The 26,876-nt window shown below is 43.5% G+C and overlaps 1 protein-coding gene across 3 annotated transcripts in view; it reads left to right on the top strand.

The window, feature by feature from the left end:
* The window catches only part of LOC128656110 (cytochrome b-245 chaperone 1 homolog), a 50,418-nt gene that overhangs the window by 9,459 nt on the left and 14,083 nt on the right, over nt 1-26,876 (top strand). For all 3 annotated transcript variants that reach the window (XM_053709820.1, XM_053709838.1, XM_053709828.1), the window contains exons 3-5: nt 2,377-2,418; nt 3,143-3,216; nt 16,705-16,801. In XM_053709820.1, the coding sequence (XP_053565795.1) occupies nt 2,377-2,418; nt 3,143-3,216; nt 16,705-16,801 (213 nt within the window). The remainder of the gene's footprint in view (nt 1-2,376; nt 2,419-3,142; nt 3,217-16,704; nt 16,802-26,876) is intronic.

Here is a 26,876-nt window from a genome sequence, read left to right as displayed (position 1 = left end):
TTGGATTTCATGTCCCTTTAAACTTGTGTGTTATGTCTGAATAATCCTATAAATGTGGGGGTTTCATATTCCTTTTACCACCTCTGCTCCTGATACTTTCCTTTTGAAAGCATGACCTGTAATTTGTTACTTTTCCGGCTTTTACATATTTTATTGTTATAAGCAAATCATAGCAAAAATAATTCAGAGAGATAAGCAACAAAAGGTTGTGCTTTAAAAGGGGCAGAACTAGAGGTGGAAAAGACTAAAGGGAGTTACACCAAATACACAAATATATTCCAAGAATAAATACTCAGTTTATGAGTCAGTTAATCATTAAAGGGATATTGTACACTAGATTTTTCTTTGCATAAATGTTTTGTAGATGATTTTTGCTTATTTTTAAATAACAGTGTGCTGATTTTCAGACACCTAACCAAGCCCTACATTTTTAGATGTATACTGATGTATACAGACTTCAGACTGCTTCTGTTTGTATAATGTCTCTTTCATATGCACGGGAGAGGGAGGTTCTGCGCTCAGTGGGTGTCCCAGCCTAAGCTCATCAGCAGTGCTAAACTGGGAGCTTCTAACTAAGTTTTTAAAAGGTTTTATACTGGATTTGTATATCCGTATCTGTGCAAATTATTCTTTATAGTAGTGTCTACTACATGCAGTTAAATGAAAATTGGTGAAAACTGCCCCTTTTATCTGTGATTATATGTTTTACAGTGAACATCAGTTTAGTTTCACTGACTCAATAACAATAACTTTTAAATTAAAGGGACATTAAACCCAATTTTTTCTTTCATAATTCAGACAGAAAATTCAAATTTAAACAACTTTCTCACTTACTTCTATTATCGAATTTGTTTAAAGGGACACTGAACCCAATTTTTTTCTTTTGTGATTCAGATAGAGCATGCAATTGTAAGCAACTTTCTAATTTACTCCTATTATCAATTTTTCTTCATTCTCTTGCTATCTTTATTTAAAAAAAAAGCCATCTAAGCTTTTTTGGGTTAAGAACTCTGGACAGCACTTTTTGATTGGTGGATGATTTTTTTCCACCAATCAGCAAGGACAACCCAGGTTGTTCACCAAAACATGGCCGGCATCTAAACTTAGATTCTTGCATTTCATTTGATAAGAGGAGTAAATTAGAAAGTTGCTTAAAATTGCATGCTCTATCTGAATCACGAAAGAACACATTTGGGTTCAGTGTCCCTTTAATTATTTAGATATCCTTTGTTGAATAAATATCAATGCACATAGGTGAGCCAATCACACGAGGCATCTATGTGCAGCCACCAATCAGCAGCTACTGAGCCTATCTAGATATGATTTTCAGCAAAGGATATCAAGAGAATGAAGCACATTATATAATAGAAGTAAATTAGAAAGTTGTTTAAAATTGCATGTTTTTTCCAAATTATCAAAGAAAAAAATATGGGTTTCATGTCCCTTTAATATGTAGTAAGGAAACTGTGCACAGTATAAACAATATGTTTGTTTGTTGTTTGTACGTGACGTTCCTGCTTTTGCTCATTAAAGGGATATGAAACCATTTTCTTTTCTTTCATGATTCAGATAGAGTAGCAATTTTATGCAACTTTCTCATTTATTCCTATTATCAGTTTTTCTTCATTTTCTTTGTATCTTTATTTGAAAAAGCAGAAAAGTAAGTTTAGGAGCCTTCCCATTTTTGGTTCAGGACCTGGACAGCGCTTGATTATCGGTGGCTAAATGTAGCCACCAATCAGCAAGAGCAACCTAGGTGCTGGGAAAAAAATGGGCCGGCTTTTAAGCTTACATTACTGCTTTTTCAAATAAAGATACCAAGAGAACAAAGAAAAATTGATAATAGGAATAAATTAGAAAGTTGCTTAAAATTGCTACTCTATCTGAATCATGAAAGAAGAAAAGTGGGTTTCATATCCCTTTGAAACCACTGCCTATTGTTCTCAATAACGTACCCATTTAGATGGACCTACAAGAAGAACAGACCGGGTAATCTTATCTGTCTCTCTATACACAAAAGCCAATACTTAGGTACTGAATATTTTGTTACTGTTGGTAGGTTCAATGAGCAAAACCAGCTATTTCAATTGTAATAGTAAACATAAACAAGTAATTTGCACATATTTAATACTATGCAGCTGGTATAACAACTGACTGGGAACAAGTTAAAGGGCCACAATCGTCAAAAAATGACATGCTCTAATTCATTAGACCCTGCACACTGTGTGTTTATCACCCTCAAAGAGGTTAAACACATAGTAGAATTACTGCTCTGCTCAGATTTTATTCATCATAACATAAAAAGAAAACCTAATTTGTTATTTGTGTATCCTCTTTTTGTTGTATGAAAAATAATAAATCTTTTTTCCTTTACAGGAATCTCATCGGTTGGACTAGCTGCAGCTTACTATAGTACAGGTAGGAGACAACATTATGGCTTCCCCAATACCTAACCCGTTATCTGCATTTATTTGTTAACGGTCTATTTGATTTTTTTTATTGTTTGAAAAGATAGATAACATTTTTACTACCCATTCCCCAGGTTTGTACAACCAAGATTGTTAAATAAATATCATTCTAACCTCTGAGTTTGTCTGTTTCTTAGCCCCTGCAGGGTGCCCATTATCTCAGTGCTTTTTAAATCTTGCACAACAGCCAGTGCTAGTTCTTGTGTGCCATATAGATCATATTGTGCTCACTCCTGTGGAGAATAAGTTATACAAGAACCAGCACTGATTGGCTAAAATTCAAGTCTGTAAATAGCACTGAGATAAGGGGACAGTCTGCGGGGGCAAGGTAATTATAAAGGTAAAAAGTATAACAGTGTTGGTTAGGCAAAACTGGGGAATGGGTAATAAAGGGATTTTCTATATTTAAAGTGAATGTAAACTTTCATCAATTAGTGCCCGGTTTTTAAATATACTATTAAAAACAGGGGCACTTTCATTGATGAAAGTTTACATTGCACCATATTTTACAAATACCTTTTACTTCTTCAAAGCCTGATAGGCATCCCCTGCCTGCAGGTCCTCTGAGTGATTCCCATTGTAGAGTGACCTGTATTGTTGGATTAGCAATGAAACAAGAAGCCCAGACTGGTTATCTGCTAGTCCTTTTACCCTGTGCTGAATATGTTTTCTAGATACCTGGGCCTGGAAGCTGTTCTATATGGCTGGATGTGTCTTTGTGGCTATTCAGAACCTTGAAGATTGGGAGGTAACTTTTTTTGTTTACTTTTCTAGCCTGCGTATAAAGGTGCAGCAAATTACTGTAATTAGACAGGTGCTTAACCCCTTCCTGCCGTTAGGGCGTTCCATGCTGTCTTAACTGCGCTGGGCTTAAAGGGACATTAAACCCAATTTTGTTTCTTTCACGATTCAGATAGAGAATACAATTTTAATCAGCATTCCAATTTACTTCTATTATCTAATTTGGTTAATTCTTTACATATTCTTTGTTGAATAAATAGCAATGCCTATGGATGAGCCAATCACACGAGGCATCTATGCGCCGCCACCAATTAGCAGCTCTTGAGCCTATCTAGATATGCTTTTCATCAAAGGATATCAAGAGAATAAAGCAAATTAGATAATAGAATTAAATTAGAAAGTTGTTTAAAATCCCATGCTCTTTCTAAATCATGAAAGAAAAAATTTGGGTTTCATGTCCCTTTAACCCCTTCATGACCAGAACACTTTTCCATTTGTTGACCGTCTGGGACCAGGGTTATTTTTGCATTTCTGCTGTGTTTGTGTTTGGCTGTAATTTTCCTCTTACTCATTTACTGTACCCACACATTATATACAGTTTTCACGCCATTGAATGGACTTTCTAAAGATACCATTATTTTAATCATATCTTATAATTTAGTATACATTGTTATTATAAAATATGATGAAAAATTTGAAAAAACACACTTTTTCTAACTTTAACCCCCAAAATCTGTTACACATCTACAACCACCAAAAAAACACCCATGCTAAATAGTTTCTAAATTTTGTCCTGAGTTTAGAAATACCTAATGTTTACATGTTCTTTGCTTTTTTTGCAATTTATGGGGCAATAAATACAAGTAGCACTTTGCTATTTCCAAACCATTTTTTTTTTTCAAAATTAGTGATAGTTACATTGGAACACTGATATCTGTCAGGAATCCCTGAATATCCCTTGACGTGTGTGTGTGTATATGTATTATATATTTATATATATATATATATATATATATATATATATATATATATATATATTTTAGTAGACAACCCAAAGTATTGATCTAGGCCCATTTTGGTATATTTCATGCCATCATTTCACCGCCAAATGCGATCAAAAAAAAAAAAAAGTAAAATTTTTCACAAACTTTAGGTTTCTCACTGAAATTATTTACAAACAGCTTGTGCAATTATGGCACAGATGGTTGTAAATTCTTCTCTGGGATACCCTTTGTTCAGAAATAGCAGACATACAGTATATGGCTTTGGCATTGTTTTTTGGTAATTAGAAGGCCGCAAAATGCCGCTGCGCACCACACATGTATTATGCCCAGCAGTGAAGGAGTTAATTAGGTAGCTTGTAGGGTTAATTTTAGCTTTAGTGTAGACATCAGCCTCCCATCAGACACATCCCACACCCTGATCCCTCCCAAACAGCTCTCATCCCTCTCCCCCACAATTATTTCCGGCATCTTAAGTACTGGCAGAAAGTCTGCCAGTACTCAAATAAAAGGCTTTTTTTTTTTTTTAACAAAATATTTATTCAGCTGTGATGGACCCCCCATTGGCCCAAACCTCCCTGATCTCACTCAAACAGCTCTCTAACCCTCCCCCCGCTATCTATTTGCCACCATCTTGGGTACTGGCAGCTATCTGCCAGTACCCAGTTTGCCCCCCCCCCCCCCCCCCCCCCCCCCAAAAAAAAGTATTTTCTTTTTTAAGACACGAAACTACGGATCAACTTAATTACTAATGGGATATTCACCTCCTGGTCAGCAGGAGGCAAAGAGCACCACAGCAGAGCTGTTAAGTAGCTCCTCCCTTCCCTCCCACTCCAGTCATTCTCTTTGCCTACGTTAGTGATAGGATGTGATAAAGTGAGGTGTTAGAAAAGATTCTTCAATCAAGAGTTTATTATTTTTAAAGTAGTGCCAGAGAGTGCTGCTTTGTTCTAGGGTGTAGACATAGTCCAAATCAGTCTCTTCAGTAGAGCAATGGTCACTTTAGAGCAATGGGAACTTGTGGGACATAATTCTCACTGCGCCTCCCATACATTGATGCTGCCCTTATCCTGATAGCCTAAGTAAGATGACTCAGGCTTTATCTTTATCCACAGGGCTATGGGAGGGAGAGGACCTCTTAAACATGCTGAGTTGCCCTGCTGTCGGGCAGATTTTAAAGCTAAGTGCTGACTTTTTTATTCTGGGTCATAAACATATATATATATATATATATATATATATATATATATATATATATATATATATATATATATATATATATATATATATATATATATATATATATATATATATATATATCCTGTGACAGCATGTTATTAGCAGGCACTGGGGCTGAGAAGATTAGAAGGTGGATTCTCTGGGGGCTTATATAGACAAAGTGTTTAATCACTTGGACCGAGCTGGATATAAAAGGGCTCGGGAGAGGTGATTGTTTGGTTACTACCTAACATACGGTATTACAATTTGCCCCCAGGTTCACAATGAAGGGTTCAGTTATCTCCCGGTGGCCTATCTCTAAAAATAATAATGGCGACCGGGAGATCATGTAGTAATGCCCACGACGGGCGGGGTTATGTTTGGCGCCTTTTTGAGTTGCGCAATCTTCAATCTCTAGGCACTACTATAATGGGACTCAGAGATTGAGTGTTATCACGCCCACGAGGGGCGGAGCTATGTTTGAGGCCGATTTAGGCTGCACTCGCTTCATTTATTCCGTTCATCGGAAGGTACAGCTGTTATTCTTTTCTAGCACAGTACTTAGTGGTCTCATATATGTGGGTCCGGATAGCGCTACAGCTGCGCTCCGGATCTGTTTAGGAACTAAGTTATGTTTTTAGGAACATGAAGTTCTAAGTGTTGAATGAGTTTCCTTGCATTTAAGTATTAGGTACTGATGGACAGATGGGCACCTCAGCAAGATTTAACTGAGGTGTAAGTAGGTGCTACAATATTTGCGTGATAATATAACTCATCTCTGCACACAAAAATAAAAAGTTACAATTTAAAATTTAAAGAGACAGTAACGTTTTTTTATGTGTCAATTTTTATTAAAAATTTTTCACTCTTTTCTGAACCTACTCCTTCTAAGGCGTTTGCTGTTTAGGAGTCTGTTGACAATGGTCAAACTATGCCACAAATGTCTTCTATAGTGTCCCACAAAATTTTATGGCCCACATGCAGTGCCCTGCGCTTCCTCTCACACTCCACCCGGAGTTACTCTACATTTCATGCATTATCTGTTTTTCCCACGAGGTAGAAAACATTACTAGAGGAATTATTTTCAATCATTTAGGGTGATTGATTCAGTAGTTGCTATTCCGAATGGTTCTTCCCTGTTACCTGAAAGAGGAAGATACTTCGGTATTATCTGGGTGAGAATTCTCAGACTCAGATGGAATAATATCTTTATTTGATCCTGAGGTTGTTTTCTTTCAGTTTTTTTTTTAACACCTCCATTTGTTCCCTTAGGAGGTTTTAGCTACCCTGGGCGACTCTGACACTACCGGCGTAATCTATCCTAGTGCGTCCAGTAAGTTATAAGGAATGGAAGAGACAGCATTCCCTATATTTAAAAACATGTTTCCCATAGCCGACTCGGCTAAGGAGGCTGGGCAAACATTCCCTAGGGTGGAAGATGTAGTTTCCAGCTTAGCTAAGAGAACTACTATAAACTTAGAGGATAGTTGGGTTTTCAAAGGTCCTATGGACAAAAATTAGAAAAGGGATGTACACCAGTGCTTACAATGGCAACCAGCTGTGTACTTTGCTACCGTCACTAGTGCAACGGCATATTGGTTTGATGCGTTGTCTAATGCTACTAAGTCAGAAACTCCCCTGGATAAAATCTAGGATAGGATAAAAGCTTTCAAATTCCTTTATTTCAATTTCTTCCCTTCAAGTTATCAAACTGGGAGCATAGGTTTCAGGTTTCTCTGTTCCAGCTCACAGAGCCTTATGGTTAGAGCCTTGTTCTACGGATGTATGCTCTAAGTCTAAGCTTTTAGCGATAAAGGGGAAGACCTTGTTGGGACCTGGCTTGACGGAAATAATCTCTTTCGAAATTTAAAGAATTAAAAAAAAAAAAAAATCCAAATAGACTGCTGTTGAATCAAACACAGCATGAAGGACATGCCCCCGATTCGGGACCGGATCTTGTAGGGGGCAGACTTTCCTTCTTCGCTCAGGCTTGGGTTCGAGATGTTGAAGATCCCTGGGCAATAGAAATAGTGTCCCAGGGATACAAATTAGAGTTCAAAAGTTTTCCTCCCAGAGACAGGTTTCTGCTTTCAAGATTATCTGCAGATCAGACAAAAGGAGAGGCGTTCTTGCACTGCGTAGGAGAACTCTAAGACCTGGGAGTGATTGTTCCAGTTCCAATACAGGTACAGGGTCTGGGTTTTTTATCCCAATCGGTTTGTGGTTCCCAAAAAAGAGGGAACCTTCAGACCACTTTTTAGATCTCAAGAGTCTAAACAAATTTCTTAGTGTATTGTCCTTCGTTCCATTCTTCCCTTGAGCCAAGAGGGTCAATTTATGACAACAGTGGATTTAAAGGACGCGTACCTTCATGTGCCATTCACAAGTTCTAAGGTTTACCTTTCTGGACAAACGCTTCCAGTTCGTGGCTCTTCTTTTCGGTCTTGCCACAGCTCTCATAGTTTCTCCAACATAGGTGTGTCCGGTCCACGGCGTCATCCTTACTTGTGGGATATTCTCTTCCCCAACAGGAAATGGCAAAGAGCCCAGCAAAGCTGGTCACATGATCCCTCCTAGGCTCCGCCTACCCCAGTCATTCTCTTTGCCGTTGCACAGGCAACATCTCCACGGAGATGGCTCAGAGTTTTTTGGTGTTTAAATGTAGTTTTTATCCTTCAATCAAGTGTTTGTTATTTTAAAATAGTGCTGGTATGTACTATTTACTCTGAAACAGAAAAGAGATGAAGATTTCTGTTTGTAAGAGGAAGATGATTTTAGCAAACGTTACTAAAATCGATTGCTGTTTCCACACAGGACTGTTGAGATGAAGTAACTTCAGTTGGGGGAAGCAGTTGGCAGACTTTTCTGCCTGAGGTATGACTGGCCACATTTCTAACAAGACTTTGTAATGCTGGAAGGCTGTCATTTCCCCTATGGGGACCGGTAAGCCATTTTCTTAGATTAAGAAAAACTGGTAGACATTTTTCTGGGCTAAAACGATTACTTTGCTAAGCATATTTGGCAGATTATAACTCTTAATAGTTATTATAATCTTGGGGATTGTTGTTAAAAAACGGCAGGCACTGTATGGACACCTTTTTCAGATGGGGGCCTTTTCTAGTCATAGGCAGAGCCTCATTTTCGCGCCACTAACTTTGAACAATTCCTTCATGCTTTTTCGCATATTCAGTAATAAAGTGTGTTCTGTTTAAAATTTAAAGTGACAGTAACGGTTTTATTTTAAAACGTTTTTTGTGCTTTGTTGACAAGTTTAAGCCTGTTTAACATGTCTGAACCATCAGATAAGCGATGTTCTATATGTATGAAAGCCAAGGTTTCTCCCCATTTAAATATATGTGATAATTGTGACATAGTGTCCAAACAAAGTAGGGACAATGATGCCACAGATAATAATATTGCCCAAGATGATTCCTCAAATGAGGGGAGTAAGCATGGTACTGCATCATCCCCTTCTGTGTCTACACCAGTTTTGCCCACACAAGAGGCCCCTAGTACATCTAGTGCGCCAATACTTATTACCATGCAACAATTAACGGCTGTTATGGATAATTCTATTGCAAACATTTTATCTAAAATGCCTACTTATCAGAGAAAGCGCGATTGCTCTGTTTTAAACACTGAAGAGCAAGAGGACGCTGATGATAACGGTTCTGACATACCCTCACACCAATCTGAAGGGGCCAGGAGGGAGGTTTTGTCTGAGGGAGAAATTTCAGATTCAGGAAAAATTTCTCAACAAGCTGAACCTGATGTTGTAACATTTAAATTTAAATTAGAACATCTCCGCGCACTGCTTAAGGAGGTATTATCTACTCTGGATGATTGTGACAATTTGGTCATTCCAGAGAAATTATGTAAGATGGACAAGTTCCTAGAGGTTCCGGTGCCCCCCGATGCTTTTCCTATACCCAAGCGGGTGGCGGACATAGTAAATAAGGAGTGGGAAAGGCCCGGCATACCTTTGGTTCCTCCCCCTATATTTAAGAAATTATTTCCTATAGTCGACCCCAGAAAGGACTTATGGCAGACAGTCCCCAAGGTCGAGGGGGCGGTCTCTACTCTAAACAAACGCACTACTATTCCCATAGAAGATAGTTGTGCTTTCAAAGATCCTATGGATAAAAAATTAGAGGGTTTGCTTAAAAAGATGTTTGTTCAGCAAGGTTACCTTCTACAACCAATTTCATGCATTGTTCATGTCACTACGGCAGCGTGTTTCTGGTTCGAAGAACTAGAAAAGTCGCTCAATAAAGAATCTTCGTATGAGGAGGTTATGGACAGAGTTCAAGCACTTAAATTGGCTAACTCTTTTATTTTAGATGCCGCTTTGCAATTAGCTAGATTAGCGGCGAAGAATTCAGGGTTTGGCTAAAGTCTTGGTCAGCGGATGTGTCTTCCAAGACAAAATTGCTTAACATCCCTTTCAAGGGTAAAACACTGTTTGGTCCTGATTTGAAAGAGATTATTTCAGACATCACCGGGGGAAAGGGCCACGCCCTTCCTCAGGATAGGTCTTTTAAGGCTAAAAATAAGCCTAATTTTCGTCCCTTTCGCAGAAACGGACCAGCCTCTAATTCTACATCCTCTAAGCAAGAGGGTAATACTTCTCAACCCAAACCAGCCTGGAGACCGATGCAAGGCTGGAACAAGGGTAAGCAGGCCAAGAAGCCTGCCACTGCTACCAAAACAGCATGAAGGGATGGCCCCCGATCCGGGACCGGATCTGGTGGGGGGCAGACTTTCTCTCTTTGCTCAGGCCTGGGCAAGAGATGTTCAGGATCCTTGGGCACTAGAAATAGTTTCTCAGGGTTATCTCCTGGAATTCAAGGAACTACCCCCAAGGGGAAGGTTCCACGAGTCTCAATTATCTTCAAACCAAATAAAAAGACAGGCATTCTTACATTGTGTAGAAGACCTGTTAAAGATGGGAGTAATTCATCCAGTTCCTATAGGAGAACAAGGGATGGGGTTTTTCTCCAACCTGTTCATAGTTCCCAAAAAAGAGGGAACATTCAGACCAATTTTAGATCTCAAGATCCTAAACAAATTTCTCAGGGTTCCATCGTTCAAAATGGAAACCATTCGAACGATCCTTCCTACCATCCAGGAAGGTCAATTTATGACCACGGTGGATTTAAAGGATGCGTACCTACATATTCCTATCCACAAGGAACATCATCAGTTCCTAAGGTTCGCTTTTCTGGACAAGCATTACCAGTTTGTGGCACTTCCATTCAGATTAGCCACTGCTCCGAGAATTTTCACAAAGGTACTAGGGTCCCTTCCAGCGGTTCTAAGACCAAGGGGCATTGCAGTAGTACCGTACTTGGACGACATCCTGATTCAAGCGTCGTCTCTGTCAAAAGCAAAGGCTCATACGGACATCGTCCTAGCCTTTCTCAGATCTCACGGATGGAAAGTGAACATAGAAAAAAGTTCTCTGTCCCCGTCAACAAGAGTTCCCTTCTTGGGAACAATAATAGACTCCTTAGAAATGAGGATTTTTCTGACAGAGGTCAGAAAATCAAAACTTCTAAGCTCTTGTCAAGTACTTCATTCTGTTCTTCGTCCTTCCATAGCGCAGTGCATGGAAGTAATAGGATTGATGGTTGCAGCAATGGACATAGTTCCTTTTGCACAAATTCATCTAAGACCATTACAACTGTGCATGCTCAGACAGTGGAATGGGGATTATACAGACTTGTCTCCGACGATTCAAGTAGATCAAAGGACCAGAGATTCACTCCGTTGGTGGCTGATCCTGGACAACCTGTCACAGGGAATGAGCTTCCGCAGACCAGAGTGGGTCATTGTCACGACCGACGCCAGTCTGGTGGGCTGGGGCGCGGTCTGGGAACCCCTGAAAGCTCAGGGTCTATGGTCTCGGGAAGAATCTCTTCTCCCGATAAACATTCTGGAACTGAGAGCGATATTCAATGCTCTCAAAGCTTGGCCTCATCTAGCAAAGGCCAAATTCATAAGGTTTCAATCAGACAACATGACGACAGTTGCATATATCAACCATCAGGGGGGAACAAGGAGTTCCCTGGCGATGGAGGAAGTGACCAAGATAATTCAATGGGCGGAGGATCACTCCTGCCACTTGTCTGCAATCCACATCCCAGGAGTGGAAAATTGGGAAGCGGATTTTCTGAGTCGTCAGACATTCCATCCGGGGGAGTGGGAACTCCATCCGGAAATCTTTGCCCAAATAACTCGATTATGGGGCATTCCAGACATGGATCTGATGGCCTCTCGTCAGAACTTCAAGGTTCCTTGTTACGGGTCCAGATCCAGGGATCCCAAGGCGACTCTAGTAGATGCACTAGTAGCACCTTGGACCTTCAACCTAGCTTATGTATTCCCACCGTTTCCTCTCATTCCCAGGCTGGTAGCCAGGATCAATCAGGAGAGGGCTTCGGTGATCTTGATAGCTCCTGCGTGGCCACGCAGGACTTGGTATGCAGACCTGGTGAATGTCATCGGCTCCACCATGGAAGCTACCTTTTGAGACAGGACCTTCTTGTTCAAGGTCCATTCGTACATCCGAATCTGGTTTCCCTCCAACTGACTGCTTGGAGATTGAACGCTTGATTTTATCAAAGCGTGGGTTTTCAGATTCTGTAATAGATACTCTGATTCAGGCTAGAAAGCCTGTAACTAGAAAAATTTACCATAAGATATGGAAAAAATATATCTGTTGGTGTGAATCTAAAGGATTCCCATGGAACAAGATAAAAATTCCTAAGATTCTATCCTTTCTACAAGAAGGTTTGGAGAAAGGATTATCTGCAAGTTCTCTGAAGGGACAGATCTCTGCTTTATCTGTTTTACTTCACAAAAGGCTGGCAGCTGTGCCAGACGTTCAAGCGTTTGTTCAGGCTCTGGTTAGAATCAAGCCTGTTTACAGACCTTAATCTAGTTCTTTCAGTTCTTCAAGGGGTTCCGTTTGAACCCTTACATTCCGTAGATATTAAGTTATTATCTTGGAAAGTTTTGTTTTTGGTTGCTATTTCTTCTGCTAGAAGAGTTTCTGAGTTATCTGCTCTGCAGTGTTCTCCGCCCTATCTGGTGTTCCATGCAGATAAGGTGGTTTTGCGTACTAAGCCTGGTTTTCTTCCGAAAGTGGTTTCCAACAAAAATATTAACCAGGAGATAGTTGTACCTTCTTTGTGTCCGAATCCAGTTTCAAAGAAGGAACGTTTGTTACACAATTTGGACGTAGTCCGTGCTCTAAAATTCTATTTAGAGGCCACTAAAGATTTCAGGCAAACATCTTCTTTGTTTGTTGTTTATTCTGGTAAAAGGAGAGGTCAAAAAGCAACTTCTACCTCTCTTTCTTTTTGGCTTAAAAGCATTATCCGATTGGCTTATGAGACTGCCGGACGGCAGCCTCCTGAAAGAATCACAGCTCATTCCACTAGGGCTGTGGCTTCCACATGGGCCTTCAAGAACGAGGCTTCTGTTGACCAGATATGTAAGGCAGCGACTTGGTCTTCACTGCACACTTTTGCCAAATTTTACAAATTTGATACTTTTGCTTCTTCAGAGGCTATTTTTGGGAGAAAGGTTTTGCAAGCCGTGGTGCCTTCCATTTAGGTGACCTGATTTGCTCCCTCCCTTCATCCGTGTCCTAAAGCTTTGGTATTGGTTCCCACAAGTAAGGATGACGCCGTGGACCGGACACACCTATGTTGGAGAAAACAGAATTTATGCTTACCTGATAAATTACTTTCTCCAACGGTGTGTCCGGTCCACGGCCCGCCCTGGTTTTTTTAATCAGGTCTGATGAATTATTTTCTCTAACTACAGTCACCACGGTATCATATGGTTTCTCCTATGCATATTTCCTCCTGTACGTCGGTCGAATGACTGGGGTAGGCGGAGCCTAGGAGGGATCATGTGACCAGCTTTGCTGGGCTCTTTGCCATTTCCTGTTGGGGAAGAGAATATCCCACAAGTAAGGATGACGCCGTGGACCGGACACACCGTTGGAGAAAGTAATTTATCAGGTAAGCATAAATTCTGTTTTTCACAAAGGCTCTGGGATTGCTGTTGGCGGTGCTTCGGTTACGGGGCATTGCAGTGGTGCCCTATCTGGACGACTTCCTAGTACAGGCGCCATCCTTACAGCAAGCAAGATTTCACACAGACATGGTGTTATCCTTCCCGCGATCTCACGGGTGGAAGGTAAATTTGGAAAAGAGTTCCTTAGTCCCAAGCACAAGGGTAACTTTCTTGGGAACCATATTAGATCCCATATCAATGAAGATTTTTCTGACAGAAGTCAGGAAATCAAAGATTATCGATACTTGTCTAGTTTCTCAGTCCACTCATCGGCCTTCAGTGGCTCAGTGCATGGAGGTAATCGGGCTGATGGTGGCGGCAATGGACATCATCCCGTTTGCTTGGTTCCACCTCAGACCTCTGCAGTTTAGCATGCTCAGGCAATGGAATGGAGATTATACAGATTTGTCTCCTCGAATACTACTGGAGCAGGAGACAAGGGATTCTCTTCAATGGTGGTTGTCTCTGGATCATCTCTCCCAGGGAACCTGCTTTTGCAGACCATCTTGGGTGATTGTGACAACAGATGCCAGCCTTCTAGGGGAGCAGTCTGGGACTCTCTAAGGGCTCAGGAGGTTTGGACTCAGCCAGAGTCTGTTCTTCCTATAAACATTCTGGAGCTGAGAGCGATCTACAATGTTCTTCTGGCCTGGCCTCAGTTAGCCTCGGTCCAGTTTATTAGGTTCCAGTCGGACAAAATAACGTCAGTGGCTTATATCAGTCATCAGGGAGGAACTAGGAGTTCCTTAGCGATGACAGAGGTATCCAAAATAATTCAGTGGGTGGAGGCCCATTCTTGCTGCCTGTCGGCGATCCACATCCCAGGGGTGGACAACTGGGAGGCGGATTTCCTGAGCAGGCAGACCTTTCATCCGGGGGAATGGGAACTCCATCCGGAAGTTTTCTCCAGCTATTTTCTCTGTTTGCTTTTCTTCCTCGGGTCATTGCTCGAATCAGGCTTAGCCTTGCAGGATTTGGTATGCAGATCTGGTGGACATGTCATCTCTGCCACCTTGGAGACTTCCGTTGAGGAAGGACCTTCTAGTTTGAGGGCCCCTCCTTCACCCAAATCTGGTTTCTCTGAAGCTGACTGCTTGGAGATTGAACGCTACATATTATCCAAGCGGGGTTTTTCTGACTCGGTCATTGAGACCATGATTCAGGCTCGTAAGCCTGTCACTAGAAAAATGTATCATAAGATATGGCGTAAATATCTCTATTGGTGTGAATCCATGGGCTACTCATGGAGTAGAGTTAGGATTCCTTGAATTTTATCCTTTCTCCAAGAGGGTTTGGAGAAAGGTTTATCGATAAGTTTCCTAAATGGTCAAATCTCTGCCTTTATCTATTTTGTTACACAAACGTCTGGCAGATGTCTCAGATGTACAATCATTTTGTCAGGCCTTGGTCAGGATCAGGCCTATGTTCAAATCAGTTCCTCCTCCATGGAGTCTGAATTTAGTTCTCAGAGTTCTTCAAGGGGCTCCGTTTGAGCCTATGCGGTCCCTCGATATTAAGTTGTTATCTTGGAAAGTTTTATTTCTTGTTGCTATTTCTTCTGCTCGGAGAGTGTCAGAGCTCTCGGCATTACAGTATGAGTCTCCTTATCTTATTTTCCATTCAGATAAGGTAGTTTTACGTACTAAATTAGGATTTCTTCCTAAGGTTGTTTCTGATCGGAACATTAATCAGGAGATTGTTGTTCCTTCCTTGTGTCCTAATCCTTCTTCTCAGAAGGAAAGACTTCTGCACAATTTGGACATGGTCCATGCTTTAAAGTTTTCTCTGCAGGCGACTAAGGACTTTCGTCAGTCTTCTTCTTTGTGGTTTTCTCAGGAAAACGCAAGGTACAGAAAGCTACGGCTACTTCTCTTTTTTTTTTTTTGGCTGAAGAGTATCATACGTTTTGCATATGAGACTGCTGGACAGCAGCCTCCCGAGAGAGTTACGGCTCATTCCACAAGGGCTGTTGCTTCCTCATGGGCGTTCAAAAATGAAGCTTCTGTGGAACAGATTTGCAAGGCTGCAACTTGACACTTTTGCCTTGGGAGAAAGGTTTTTCAAGCAGTGGTGGCTTCCGTTTAGGTTCCCTGTCTTGTCCCTCCCGTATCATCTGTGTACTCTAGCTTGGGTATTGAATCCCATTAGTAATTAAGATGATCCGTGGACTCATTGTGTCATTTAAAAAGAAAAGAAAATTTATGCTTACCTGATAAATTTTAAAGTTCCTCTGTAATAGGATGTGGCTCTTAAAGGAAATTTGGAGGTTAAAGTGTCAGTAAACCTAAAAATAATGTTATATAATTCTGCACATAGTGCAGAATTATATAACATTATTTTACTGCTATAGTTATAAAACCCTTTTTCCCCCTTTTAATATTTAAAAAACATGCCGCTTTTACAGACCCGCTCTCTGCTGAGCGGGTCTGTTTTTTTTAGTCAGCGCATCGGGCCAGCTGTATAGTCACAGCCCGGCCCGACCGTGCCATAAGACTAAGTGCAGCTCGCTCCTGCTGTCAGACAGAGCAGGAGCGAGCTGCACTGTGTCTAATGGCGCGGTCGGGCCGGGCTGTGACTATACAGCTGGCCCGATGCGCTGACTAAAAAAAACAGACCCGCTCAGCAGAGAGCAGAGAGCGGGTCTGTAAAAGCGGCATGTTTTTTAAATATTAAAAGGGGGAAAAAGGGTTTTATAACTATAGCAGTAAAATAATGTTATATAATTCTGCACTATGTGCAGAATTATATAACATTATTTATTAGGTTTACTGTCCCTTTAAATATCTTAGATGTTTGCATGGAGATGATCATGTGATATTTTTAGTTAGCTGTTTCCAGATATAATGCATCACTTCTAATTGATTTAGAGAATACAGGTGACATGTATCCTTAAAGGGACACTAAAACCATTTCATGAATCTCCCCCTAGTTTATGGGTGCTTGCATTATTGAACCTAGGTTACACTGCAGGTATCTGAAGGAGAGTTACCGCACATGTGCAAACACATTAGCACTGGAATGTAGTGACAGCTAGATTTCAACATGGCAGCACCCGTGTCAAGGGAAGGGGGGGCGGGAATAACTTCTATACTATGTTAAAAAAAAATAATGTTTAATGTCCCTTTTAAGTGTGTGTTTATGTGCCCTTCTTCTATAAGTGAATGTGACCATGTTGTGTTTGTTCTCAGGAAGCTATTTTTGATAGGAAGATGGGGAAGGCCATCCTGAAAACATTTAACCTGTACAAGAAGCTACTGACAATGTGCAGAGGGGGACATGACCAAGGTGAGAATAACATGCTTTAGCCCATACTTATGAACTTGCGTATTTTATCCTGGTGTCTCAGATTGGTGTGCAGTGTGTTGGAGGGGATCCTGGTGCGTCAGGTAGACGTGCGGTGTACGGGAGGGGATTCTGGTGTGTCAGGTAGGTGTGCGGTGTATGGGAGGGGATCCTGGTGTGTCAGGTAGGTGTGCGGTGTATGGGAGGGGATCCTGGTGTGTCAGGTAGGTGTGCGGTGTATGGGAGGGGATCCTGGTGTGTCAGGTAGACGTGCGGTGTACGGGAGGGGATTCTGGTGTGTCAGGTAGGTGTGCGGTGTATGGGAGGGGATCCTGGTGCGTCAGGTAGACGTGCGGTGTACGGGAGGGGATTCTGGTGTGTCAGGTAGGTGTGCGGTGTATGGGAGGGGATCCTGGTGTGTCAGGTAGGTGTGCGGTGTATGGGAGGGGATCCTGGTGTGTCAGGTAGGTGTGCGGTGTATGGGAGGGGATCCTGGTGTGTCAGGTAGGTGTGCGGTGTACCGGAGGGGATCCTGGTGTGTCAGGTAGGTGTACGGGAGGGGATTCTGGTGTGTCAGGTAGGTGGTGTGTGGTGTACGGGAGGGGATCCTGGTGTGTCAGGTAGGTGTGCGGTGTACGGGAGGGGATCCTGGTGTGTCGGGTAGGTGTGCAGTGTGTTGGAGGGGATCCTGGTGCGTCAGGTAGGTGTGCGGTGTACGGGAGGGGATTCTGGTGTGTCAGGTAGGTGTGCGGTGTACCGGAGGGGATCCTGGTGTGTCAGGTAGGTGTACGGGAGGGGATTCTGGTGTGTCAGGTAGGTGGCGTGTGGTGTACGGGAGGGGATCCTGGTGTGTCAGGTAGGTGTGCGGTGTACGGGAGGGGATCCTGGTGTGTCAGGTAGGTGTGCGGTGTACCGGAGGGGATTCTGGTGTGTCAGTTAGGTGTGCGGTGTACCGGAGGGGATTCTGGTGTGTCAGGTAGCTGTGTGGTGTATGGGAGGGGATCCTGGTGTGTCAGGTAGGTGTGCGGTGTACCGGAGGGGATCCTGGTGTGTCAGGTAGGTGTACGGGAGGGGATTCTGGTGTGTCAGGTAGGTGGTGTACGGGAGGGGATCCTGGTGTGTCAGGTAGGTGTGCGGTGTACCGGAGGGGATTCTGGTGTGTCAGGTAGCTGTGTGGTGTATGGGAGGGGATCCTGGTGTGTCAGGTAGGTGTGCGGTGTACGGGAGGGGATCCTGGTGTGTCAGGTAGGTGTGCGGTGTACCGGAGGGGATTCTGGTGTGTCAGGTAGCTGTGTGGTGTATGGGAGGGGATCCTGGTGTGTCAGGTAGGTGTGCGGTGTACCGGAGGGGATCCTGGTGTGTCAGGTAGGTGTACGGGAGGGGATTCTGGTGTGTCAGGTAGGTGGTGTGTGGTGTACGGGAGGGGATCCTGGTGTGTCAGGTAGGTGTGCGGTGTACGGGAGGGGATCCTGGTGTGTCAGGTAGGTGTGCGGTGTACCGGAGGGGATTCTGGTGTGTCAGGTAGGTGTGCGGTGTACCGGAGGGGATTCTGGTGTGTCAGGTAGGTGTGTGGTGTACAGGAGGGGATCCTGGTGTGTCAGGTAGGTGTGTGGTGTACGGGAGGGGATCCTGGTGTGTCAGGTAGGTGTGTGGTGTACGGGAGGGGATCCTGGTGTGTTAGGTAGGTGTGAGGTGTATGGGAGGGGATCCTGGTGTGTCAGGTAGGTGTGGGGTGTATGGGAGGGGATCCTGGTGTGTCAGATAGGTGTGCGGTGTACCGGAGGGGATTCTGGTGTGTCAGGTAGGTGTGCGGTGTAAGGGAGGGGATTCTGGTGTGTCAGGTAGGTGTGCGGTGTATGGGAGGGGATTCTGGTGTGTCAGGTAGGTGTGCGGTGTAAGGGAGGGGATTCTGGTGTGTCAGGTAGGTGTGCGGTGTATGGGAGGGGATTCTGGTGTCTCAGGTAGGTGTGTGGTGTATGGGAGGGGATTCTGGTGTGTCAGGCAGGTGTGAGGTGTACCGGAGGGGATTCTGGTGTGTCAGGTAGGTGTGTGGTGTACGGGAGGGGATCCTGGTGTGTCAGGTAGGTGTGTGGTGTATGGGAGGGGATCCTAGTGTGTCAGGTAGGTGTGCGGTGTACCGGAGTGGATTCTGGTGTGTCAGGTAGGTGTGTGGTTTATGGGAGGGGATTCTGGTGTCTCAGGTAGGTGTGCGGTGTATGGGAGGGGATTCTGGTGTGTCAGGTAGGTGTGCGGTGTACCGGAGGGGATTCTGGTGTGTCAGATAGGTGTGTGGTGTACCGGAGGGGATTCTGGTGTCTCAGGTAGGTGTGCGGTGTATGGGAGGGGATTCTGGTGTGTCAGGTAGGTGTGCGGTGTACGGGAGGGGATTCTGGTGTCTCAGATAGGTGTGCGGTGTACGGGAGGGGATTCTGGTGTGTCAGGTAGGTGTGTGGTGTACCGGAGGGGATTCTGGTGTGTCAGATAGGTGTGTGGTGTACCGGAGGGGATTCTGGTGTCTCAGGTAGGTGTGCGGTGTACAGGAGGGGATTCTGGTGTGTCAGGTAGGTGTGCGGTGTACAGGAGGGGATTCTGGTGTGTCAGGTAGGTGTGCGGTGTACCGGAGGGGATTCTGGTGTGTCAGGTAGGTGTGTGATGTACCGGAGGGGATTCTGGTGTGTCAGGTAGGTGTGCGGTGTACGGGAGGGGATTCTGGTGTCTCAGGTAGGTGTGCGGTGTACAGGAGGGGATTCTGGTGTGTCAGGTAGGTGTGCGGTGTACCGGAGGGGATTCTGGTGTGTCAGGTAGGTGTGCGGTGTACAGGAGGGAATTCTGGTGTGTCAGGTAGGTGTGCGGTGTATGGGAGGGGATTCTGGTGTGTCAGGTAGGTGTGCGGTGTACCGGAGGGGATTCTGGTGTGTCAGGTAGGTGTGCGGTGTACAGGAGGGAATTCTGGTGTGTCAGGTAGGTGTGCGGTGTACCGGAGGGGATTCTGGTGTGTCAGGTAGGTGTGCTGTGTAACGGAGGGGATTCTGGTGTGTCAGGTAGGTGTGCGGTGTACGGTGTACGGGAGGGGATTCTGGTGTGTCAGGTAGGTGTGCTGTGTAACGGAGGGGATTCTGGTGTGTCAGGTAGGTGTGCGGTGTACAGGAGGGAATTCTGGTGTGTCAGGTAGGTGTGCTGTGTAACAGAGGGGATTCTGGTGTGTCAGGTAGGTGTGCGGTGTACGGGAGGGGATTCTGGTGTGTCAGGTAGGTGTGCGGTGTACCGGAGGGGATTCTGGTGTGTCAGGTAGGTGTGCGGTGTACCGGAGGGGATTCTGGTGTGTCAGGTAGGTGTGCGGTGTACCGGAGGGGATTCTGGTGTGTCAGGTAGGTGTGCGGTGTACCGGAGGGGATTCTGGTGTGTCAGGTAGGTGTGCGGTGTACAGGAGGGAATTCTGGTGTGTCAGGTAGGTGTGCGGTGTACCGGAGGGGATTCTGGTGTGTCAGGTAGGTGTGCGGTGTACCGGAGGGGATTCTGGTGTGTCAGGTAGGTGTGCGATGTACCGGAGGGGATTCTGGTGTGTCAGGTAGGTGTGCGGTGTATGGGAGGGGATCCTGGTGTGTCAGGTAGGTGTGCGGTGTACAGGAAATCTGTGCAGCTTAGAGAGGAAGAGGATAGGGCTTGTGCTGATCGTGAGGGAGAAGAGAACAAGCTTTGCACAACCAATATTGTTATATTAATACACACATTATAACCTCTAAATATTAGCTTGTTTCTATTACCCTGCAGGCCGCTTCTTATTTCAGTGCATTTTATTAGCTTTTTAAAGCCAGACTCTTCTAGTTCATGTGCGCCATTTAGAAAACATTGTGCTTACTTACGTGGAGTTATTTGAGTTGGCACTGATTGACCAAAATGCAAGTCTGTCAAAAGAACTGAGATAAGGGGCATTCTGCAGAGGGTTAGATACAAGGTTATCACAGAGGTAAAAAGTATATTAAAGGGACACAAAACCCTATTTTTTTCTTTAATTATTTAGATAAAGCAGCAATTTTAAGCAACTTTCTAATTTACTCCTATTATACATTTTTCTTTGTTTTCTTGCAAAAGCAGGAATGTAAGATTAGGAGCCGGACCATTTTTGGTTCAGCACCTGGGTAGTGCCCGTTGATTGGTAGCTAAATGTAGTAAGGTCAGTTTCACACATAGAGTTTAAAGGGACAGTCTACACCAGAATTGTTATTGTTTTAAAATATAGATTATCCCTTTATTACCCATTTCCCAGTTTTGCATAACCAACACAGTTATATAAATACACTTTTAACCTCTGTGATTATCTTTATCTAAGCCTCTGCAGACTGCTCCTTTTTTCAGTTCTTTTGACAGACTTGCAGTCTAGCCAATCAGTGCCTGCTCCCAGATAACTTCACGTGCACAAGCACAGTGTTATCTATATGAAATACATGAACTAACACCCTCTAGTGGTGAAAAACTGTTAAAATGCAATCTGAAAGAAGTGGGCTTCAAGGTCTAAGAAATTAGCATATGAACCTCCTAGGTTAAGCTTTCAACTAAGAATACCAAGAGAACAAAGCAAAATTGGTGATAAAAGTAAATTGGAAAATTGTTTAAAATTACATGCTCCATCTGAATCATGAAAGTTTTTTTTGGCCTAGACTGTCCCTTTAAATACATCTTTGGGAGTGCAGCCAATGAGACCAAATAGTTGCACAAAACAGGGGTATTGAAGCACATCCACTTGCTAATGAACAAGACATTTCTAAATGCCACAGATATCGCCTGTGCTTTTATATTAAAATTGGTGATCTTTGCAGGCAATTTTCTCCAACATAGGTGTGTCCGGTCCACGGCGTCATCCTTACTTGTGGGATATTCTCTTCCCCAACAGGAAATGGCAAAGAGCCCAGCAAAGCTGGTCACATGATCCCTCCTAGGCTCCGCCTTCCCCAGTCATTCTCTTTGCCGTTGCACAGGCAACATCTCCACGGAGATGGCTCAGAGTTTTTTGGTGTTTAAATGTAGTTTTTATTCTTCAATCAAGAGTTTGTTATTTTAAAATAGTGCTGGTATGTACTATTTACTCTGAAACAGAAAAGAGATGAAGATTTCTGTTTGTAAGAGGAAAATGATTTTAGCAACCGTTACTAAAATCGATGGCTGTTTCCACACAGGACTGTTGAGAGGAATTAACTTCAGTTGGGGGAAACAGTGAGCAGACTTTGGCTGCTTGAGGTATGACACATTTCTAACAAGACTCGGTAATGCTGGAAGCTGTCATTTTCCCTATGGGATCCGGTAAGCCATTTTCTTAATTTTCAATATAAGAATACAAGGGCTTCACAAGGGCTTTAAAGACTGGTAGACATTTTTCTGGGCCAAAACGATTACTATATAAGCATGTTTAATGGTTTATAACTTAGGAGAGTTATTTTAATCTTGGCAAATTGTTAAAAAAAACGGACAGGCACTGTATTGGACACCTTTTTCACTGGGGGCCTTTTCTAGTCATAGGCAGAGCCTCATTTTCGCGCCACTAATGCGCAGTTGTTTTTGAGAAGCAAGGCATGCAGATGCATGTGTGAGGTGCTCAGATCCACTGAAAAAGCTTATTGAAGGCGTCATTTGGTATCGTATTCCCCTCTGGGCTTGGTTGGGTCTCAGCAAAGCAGATACCAGGGACTGTATAGGGGTTAAATGTAAAAACGGCTCCGGTTCCGTTATTTTAAGAGTTAAAGCTTTCAAATTTGGTGTGCAATACTTTTAAGGCTTTATGACACTGTGGTGAAATTTTGGTGAATTTTGAACATTTCCTTCATACTTTTGCGTATATTCAGTAAAAAAGTGTGTTCAGTTTAAAATTTAAAGAGACAGTAACGGTTTTATTTTAAAACGTTTTTTGTGCTTTGTTACCAAGTTTATGCCTATTAACATGTCTGAACTATCAGATAGACGATGTTCTGTATGTTCGGAAGCCAAGGTTCCTATCCATTTAAATATATGTGATAAATGTGACAAACAAAGTAGGGACAATGATACCACTGATAATAATGTTGCCCAAAACGATTCCTTAAGTGAGGGGAGTAAGCATGGTACTGCATCATCCCCTTCTATGTCTACACCAGTCTTGCCCACTCAGGAGGCCCCTAGTACATCTAGTGCGCCAATCCTCCTTACTATGCAACAATTAACGGCTGTAATGGATAATTCTATTAAAAACATTTTAGCCAAAATGCCCACTTATCAGCGAAAGCGCGACTGCTCTGTTTTAGATACTGAAGAGCATGAGGACGCTGATGATAATGGTTCTGACATGCCCTTACACCAGTCTGAAGGGGCTAGGGAGGTTTTGTCTGAGGGAGAAATTTCAGATTCAGGAAAAATTTCTCAACAAGCTGAACCTGATGTTATTACATTTAAATTTAAATTGGAACATCTCCGCGCTCTGCTTAAGGAGGTGTTATCTACTCTGGATGATTGTGACAATTTGGTCATTCCAGAGAAATTATGTAAAATGGACAGGTTCCTAGAGGTCCCGGTGCCCCCCGAAGCTTTTCCTATACCCAAGCGGGTGGCGGACATTGTAAATAAAGAATGGGAAAGGCCCGGCATACCTTTTGTCCCTCCCCCTATATTTAAGAAATTATTTCCTATGGTCGACCCCAGGAAGGACTTATGGCAGACAGTCCCCAAGGTCGAGGGGGCGGTTTCTACTCTAAACAAACGCACCACTATCCCTATAGAAGATAGTTGTGCTTTTAAAGATCCTATGGACAAAAAATTAGAGGGTTTGCTTAAAAAGATGTTTGTTCAGCAAGGTTACCTTCTACAACCAATTTCATGCATTGTTCCTGTCACTACAGCAGCGTGTTTCTGGTTCGAGGAACTAGAAAAGTCGCTCAATCAAGCATCCTCTTATGAGGAGGTTATGGGCAGAGTTCAAGCACTTAAGTTGGCTAACTCTTTTACCTTAGACGCCACTTTGCAATTAGCTAGATTAGCGGCGAAAAATTCAGGGTTTGCTATTGTGGCGCGCAGAGCGCTTTGGCTAAAGTCTTGGTCAGCGGATGCGTCCTCCAAGAACAAATTACTTAACATACCTTTCAAGGGGAAAACGCTGTTTGGCCCTGACTTGAAAGAGATTATTTCAGATATCACTGGGGGTAAGGGCCACGCCCTTCCTCAGGATAGGTCTTTTAAGGCTAAAAATAAACCAAATTTTCGTCCCTTTCGCAGAAACGGACCAGCCTCAAGTTCTACATCCTCTAAGCAAGAGGGTAATACTTCTCAAACCAAGCCAGCCTGGAGGCCAATGCAAGGCTGGAACAAAGGTAAGCAGGCCAAGAAACCTGCCACTGCTACCAAGACAGCATGAGATGTTGGCCCCCGATCCGGGACCGGATCTGGTGGGGGGCAGACTTTCTCTCTTCGCTCAGGCTTGGGCAAGAGATGTTCTGGATCCTTGGGCGCTAGAAATAGTCTCCCAAGGTTATCTTCTGGAATTCAAGGAGCTACCCCCAAGGGGAAGGTTCCACAGGTCTCAATTGTCTTCAGACCACATAAAAAGACAGGCATTCTTACATTGTGTAGAAGACCTGTTAAAAATGGGAGTGATTCATCCTGTTCCATTAGGAGAACAAGGGATGGGATTCTACTCGAATCTGTTCATAGTTCCCAAAAAAGAGGGAACATTCAGACCAATCTTAGATCTCAAGATCCTAAACAAATTTCTCAAGGTTCCATCGTTCAAAATGGAAACCATTCGGACAATTCTTCCTACCATCCAGGAAGGTCAATTCATGACCACGGTGGATTTAAAGGATGCGTATCTACATATTCCTATCCACAAGGAACATCATCGGTTCCTAAGGTTCGCCTTTCTGGACAAGCATTACCAGTTTGTGGCACTTCCATTCGGATTAGCCACTGCTCCAAGAATTTTCACAAAGGTACTAGGGTCCCTTCTAGCGGTGCTAAGACCAAGGGGCATTGCAGTAGTACCTTACTTGGACGACATACTGATTCAAGCGTCGTCTCTACCACAAGCAAAGGCTCATACGGACATTGTCCTGGCCTTTCTCAGATCTCACGGGTGGAAAGTGAACGTAGAAAAAAGTTCTCTATCTCCGTCAACAAGAGTTCCCTTCTTGGGAACAATAATAGACTCCTTAGAAATGAGGATTTTTCTGACAGAGGCCAGAAAATCAAAACTTCTAAGCTCTTGTCAAGTACTTCATTCTGTTCTTCTTCCTTCCATAGCGCAGTGCATGGAAGTAATAGGTTTGATGGTCGCGGCAATGGACATAGTTCCTTTTGCGCGAATTCATCTAAGACCGTTACAACTGTGCATGCTCAGTCAGTGGAATGGGGATTATACAGACTTGTCTCTGACGATACAAGTAGATCAGAGGACCAGAGATTCACTCCGTTGGTGGCTGACCCTGGACAACCTGTCACAAGGGATGAGCTTCCGCAGACCAGAGTGGGTCATTGTCACGACCGACGCCAGTCTGGTGGGCTGGGGCGCGGTCTGGGAACCCCTGAAAGCTCAGGGTCTTTGGTCTCGGGAAGAATCTCTTCTCCCGATAAATATTCTGGAACTGAGAGCGATATTCAATGCTCTCAAGGCTTGGCCTCAGCTAGCAAAGGCCAAATTCATACGGTTTCAATCAGACAACATGACGACTGTTGCGTATATCAACCATCAGGGGGGAACAAGGAGTTCCCTGGCGATGGAAGAAGTGACCAAAATAATTCAATGGGCGGAGACTCACTCCTGCCACTTGTCTGCAATCCACATCCCAGGAGTGGAAAATTGGGAAGCGGATTTTCTGAGTCGTCAGACATTTCATCCGGGGGAGTGGGAACTCCATCCGGAAATCTTTGCCCAAATAATTCAATTGTGGGGCATTCCAGACATGGATCTGATGGCGTCTCGTCAGAACTTCAAGGTTCCTTGCTACGGGTCCAGATCCAGGGATCCCAAGGCGACTCTAGTGGATGCACTAGTAGCACCTTGGAGCTTCAACCTAGCTTATGTGTTCCCACCGTTTCCTCTCATTCCCAGGCTGGTAGCCAGGATCAAACAGGAGAGGGTATCGGTGATCTTGATAGCTCCTGCGTGGCCACGCAGGACTTGGTATGCAGATCTGGTGAATATGTCATCGGCTCCACCATGGAAGCTACCTTTGAGACAGGACCTTCTTGTTCAAGGTCCGTTCGAACATCCGAATCTGGCCTCACTCCAACTGACTGCTTGGAGATTGAACGCTTGATTTTATCAAAGCGAGGGTTCTCAGATTCTGTCATTGATTCTCTTGTTCAGGCTAGAAAGCCTGTAACTAGAAAAATCTACCATAAAATATGGAAAAAATATATCTGTTGGTGTGAATCTAAAGGATTCCCATGGAACAAGATAAAAATTCCTAAGATTCTATCCTTTCTTCAAGAAGGTTTGGAGAAAGGATTATCTGCAAGTTCTTTGAAGGGACAGATTTCTGCTTTATCTGTTTTACTTCACAAAAAGCTGGCGGCTGTGCCAGATGTTCAAGCTTTTGTTCAGGCTCTGGTTAGAATCAAGCCTGTTTACAAACCTTTGACTCCTCCTTGGAGTCTCAATTTAGTTCTTTCAGTTCTTCAGGGGGTTCCGTTTGAACCCCTACATTCCGTTGATATCAAGTTATTATCTTGGAAAGTTTTGTTTTTGGTTGCAATTTCTTCTGCTAGAAGAGTTTCAGAGTTATCTGCTCTGCAGTGTTCTCCTCCTTATCTGGTGTTCCATGCAGATAAGGTGGTTTTGCGTACTAAACCTGGTTTTCTTCCGAAAGTTGTTTCTAACAAAAATATTAACCAGGAGATAGTCGTGCCTTCTTTGTGTCCGAATCCAGTTTCAAAGAAGGAAGGTTTGTTGCACAATTTGGATGTAGTTCGTGCTCTAAAATTCTATTTAGAGGCTACAAAGGATTTCAGACAAACATCTTCCTTGTTTGTTGTTTATTCTGGTAAAAGGAGAGGTCAAAAAGCAACTTCTACCTCTCTCTCTTTTTGGCTTAAAAGCATCATCCGATTGGCTTATGAG

Source organism: Bombina bombina, chromosome 1, assembly GCF_027579735.1.
Source record: "Bombina bombina isolate aBomBom1 chromosome 1, aBomBom1.pri, whole genome shotgun sequence".
NCBI classification, from domain to species: domain Eukaryota; kingdom Metazoa; phylum Chordata; class Amphibia; order Anura; family Bombinatoridae; genus Bombina; species Bombina bombina.
This window is presented reverse-complemented; position numbering and strand designations above follow the sequence as displayed.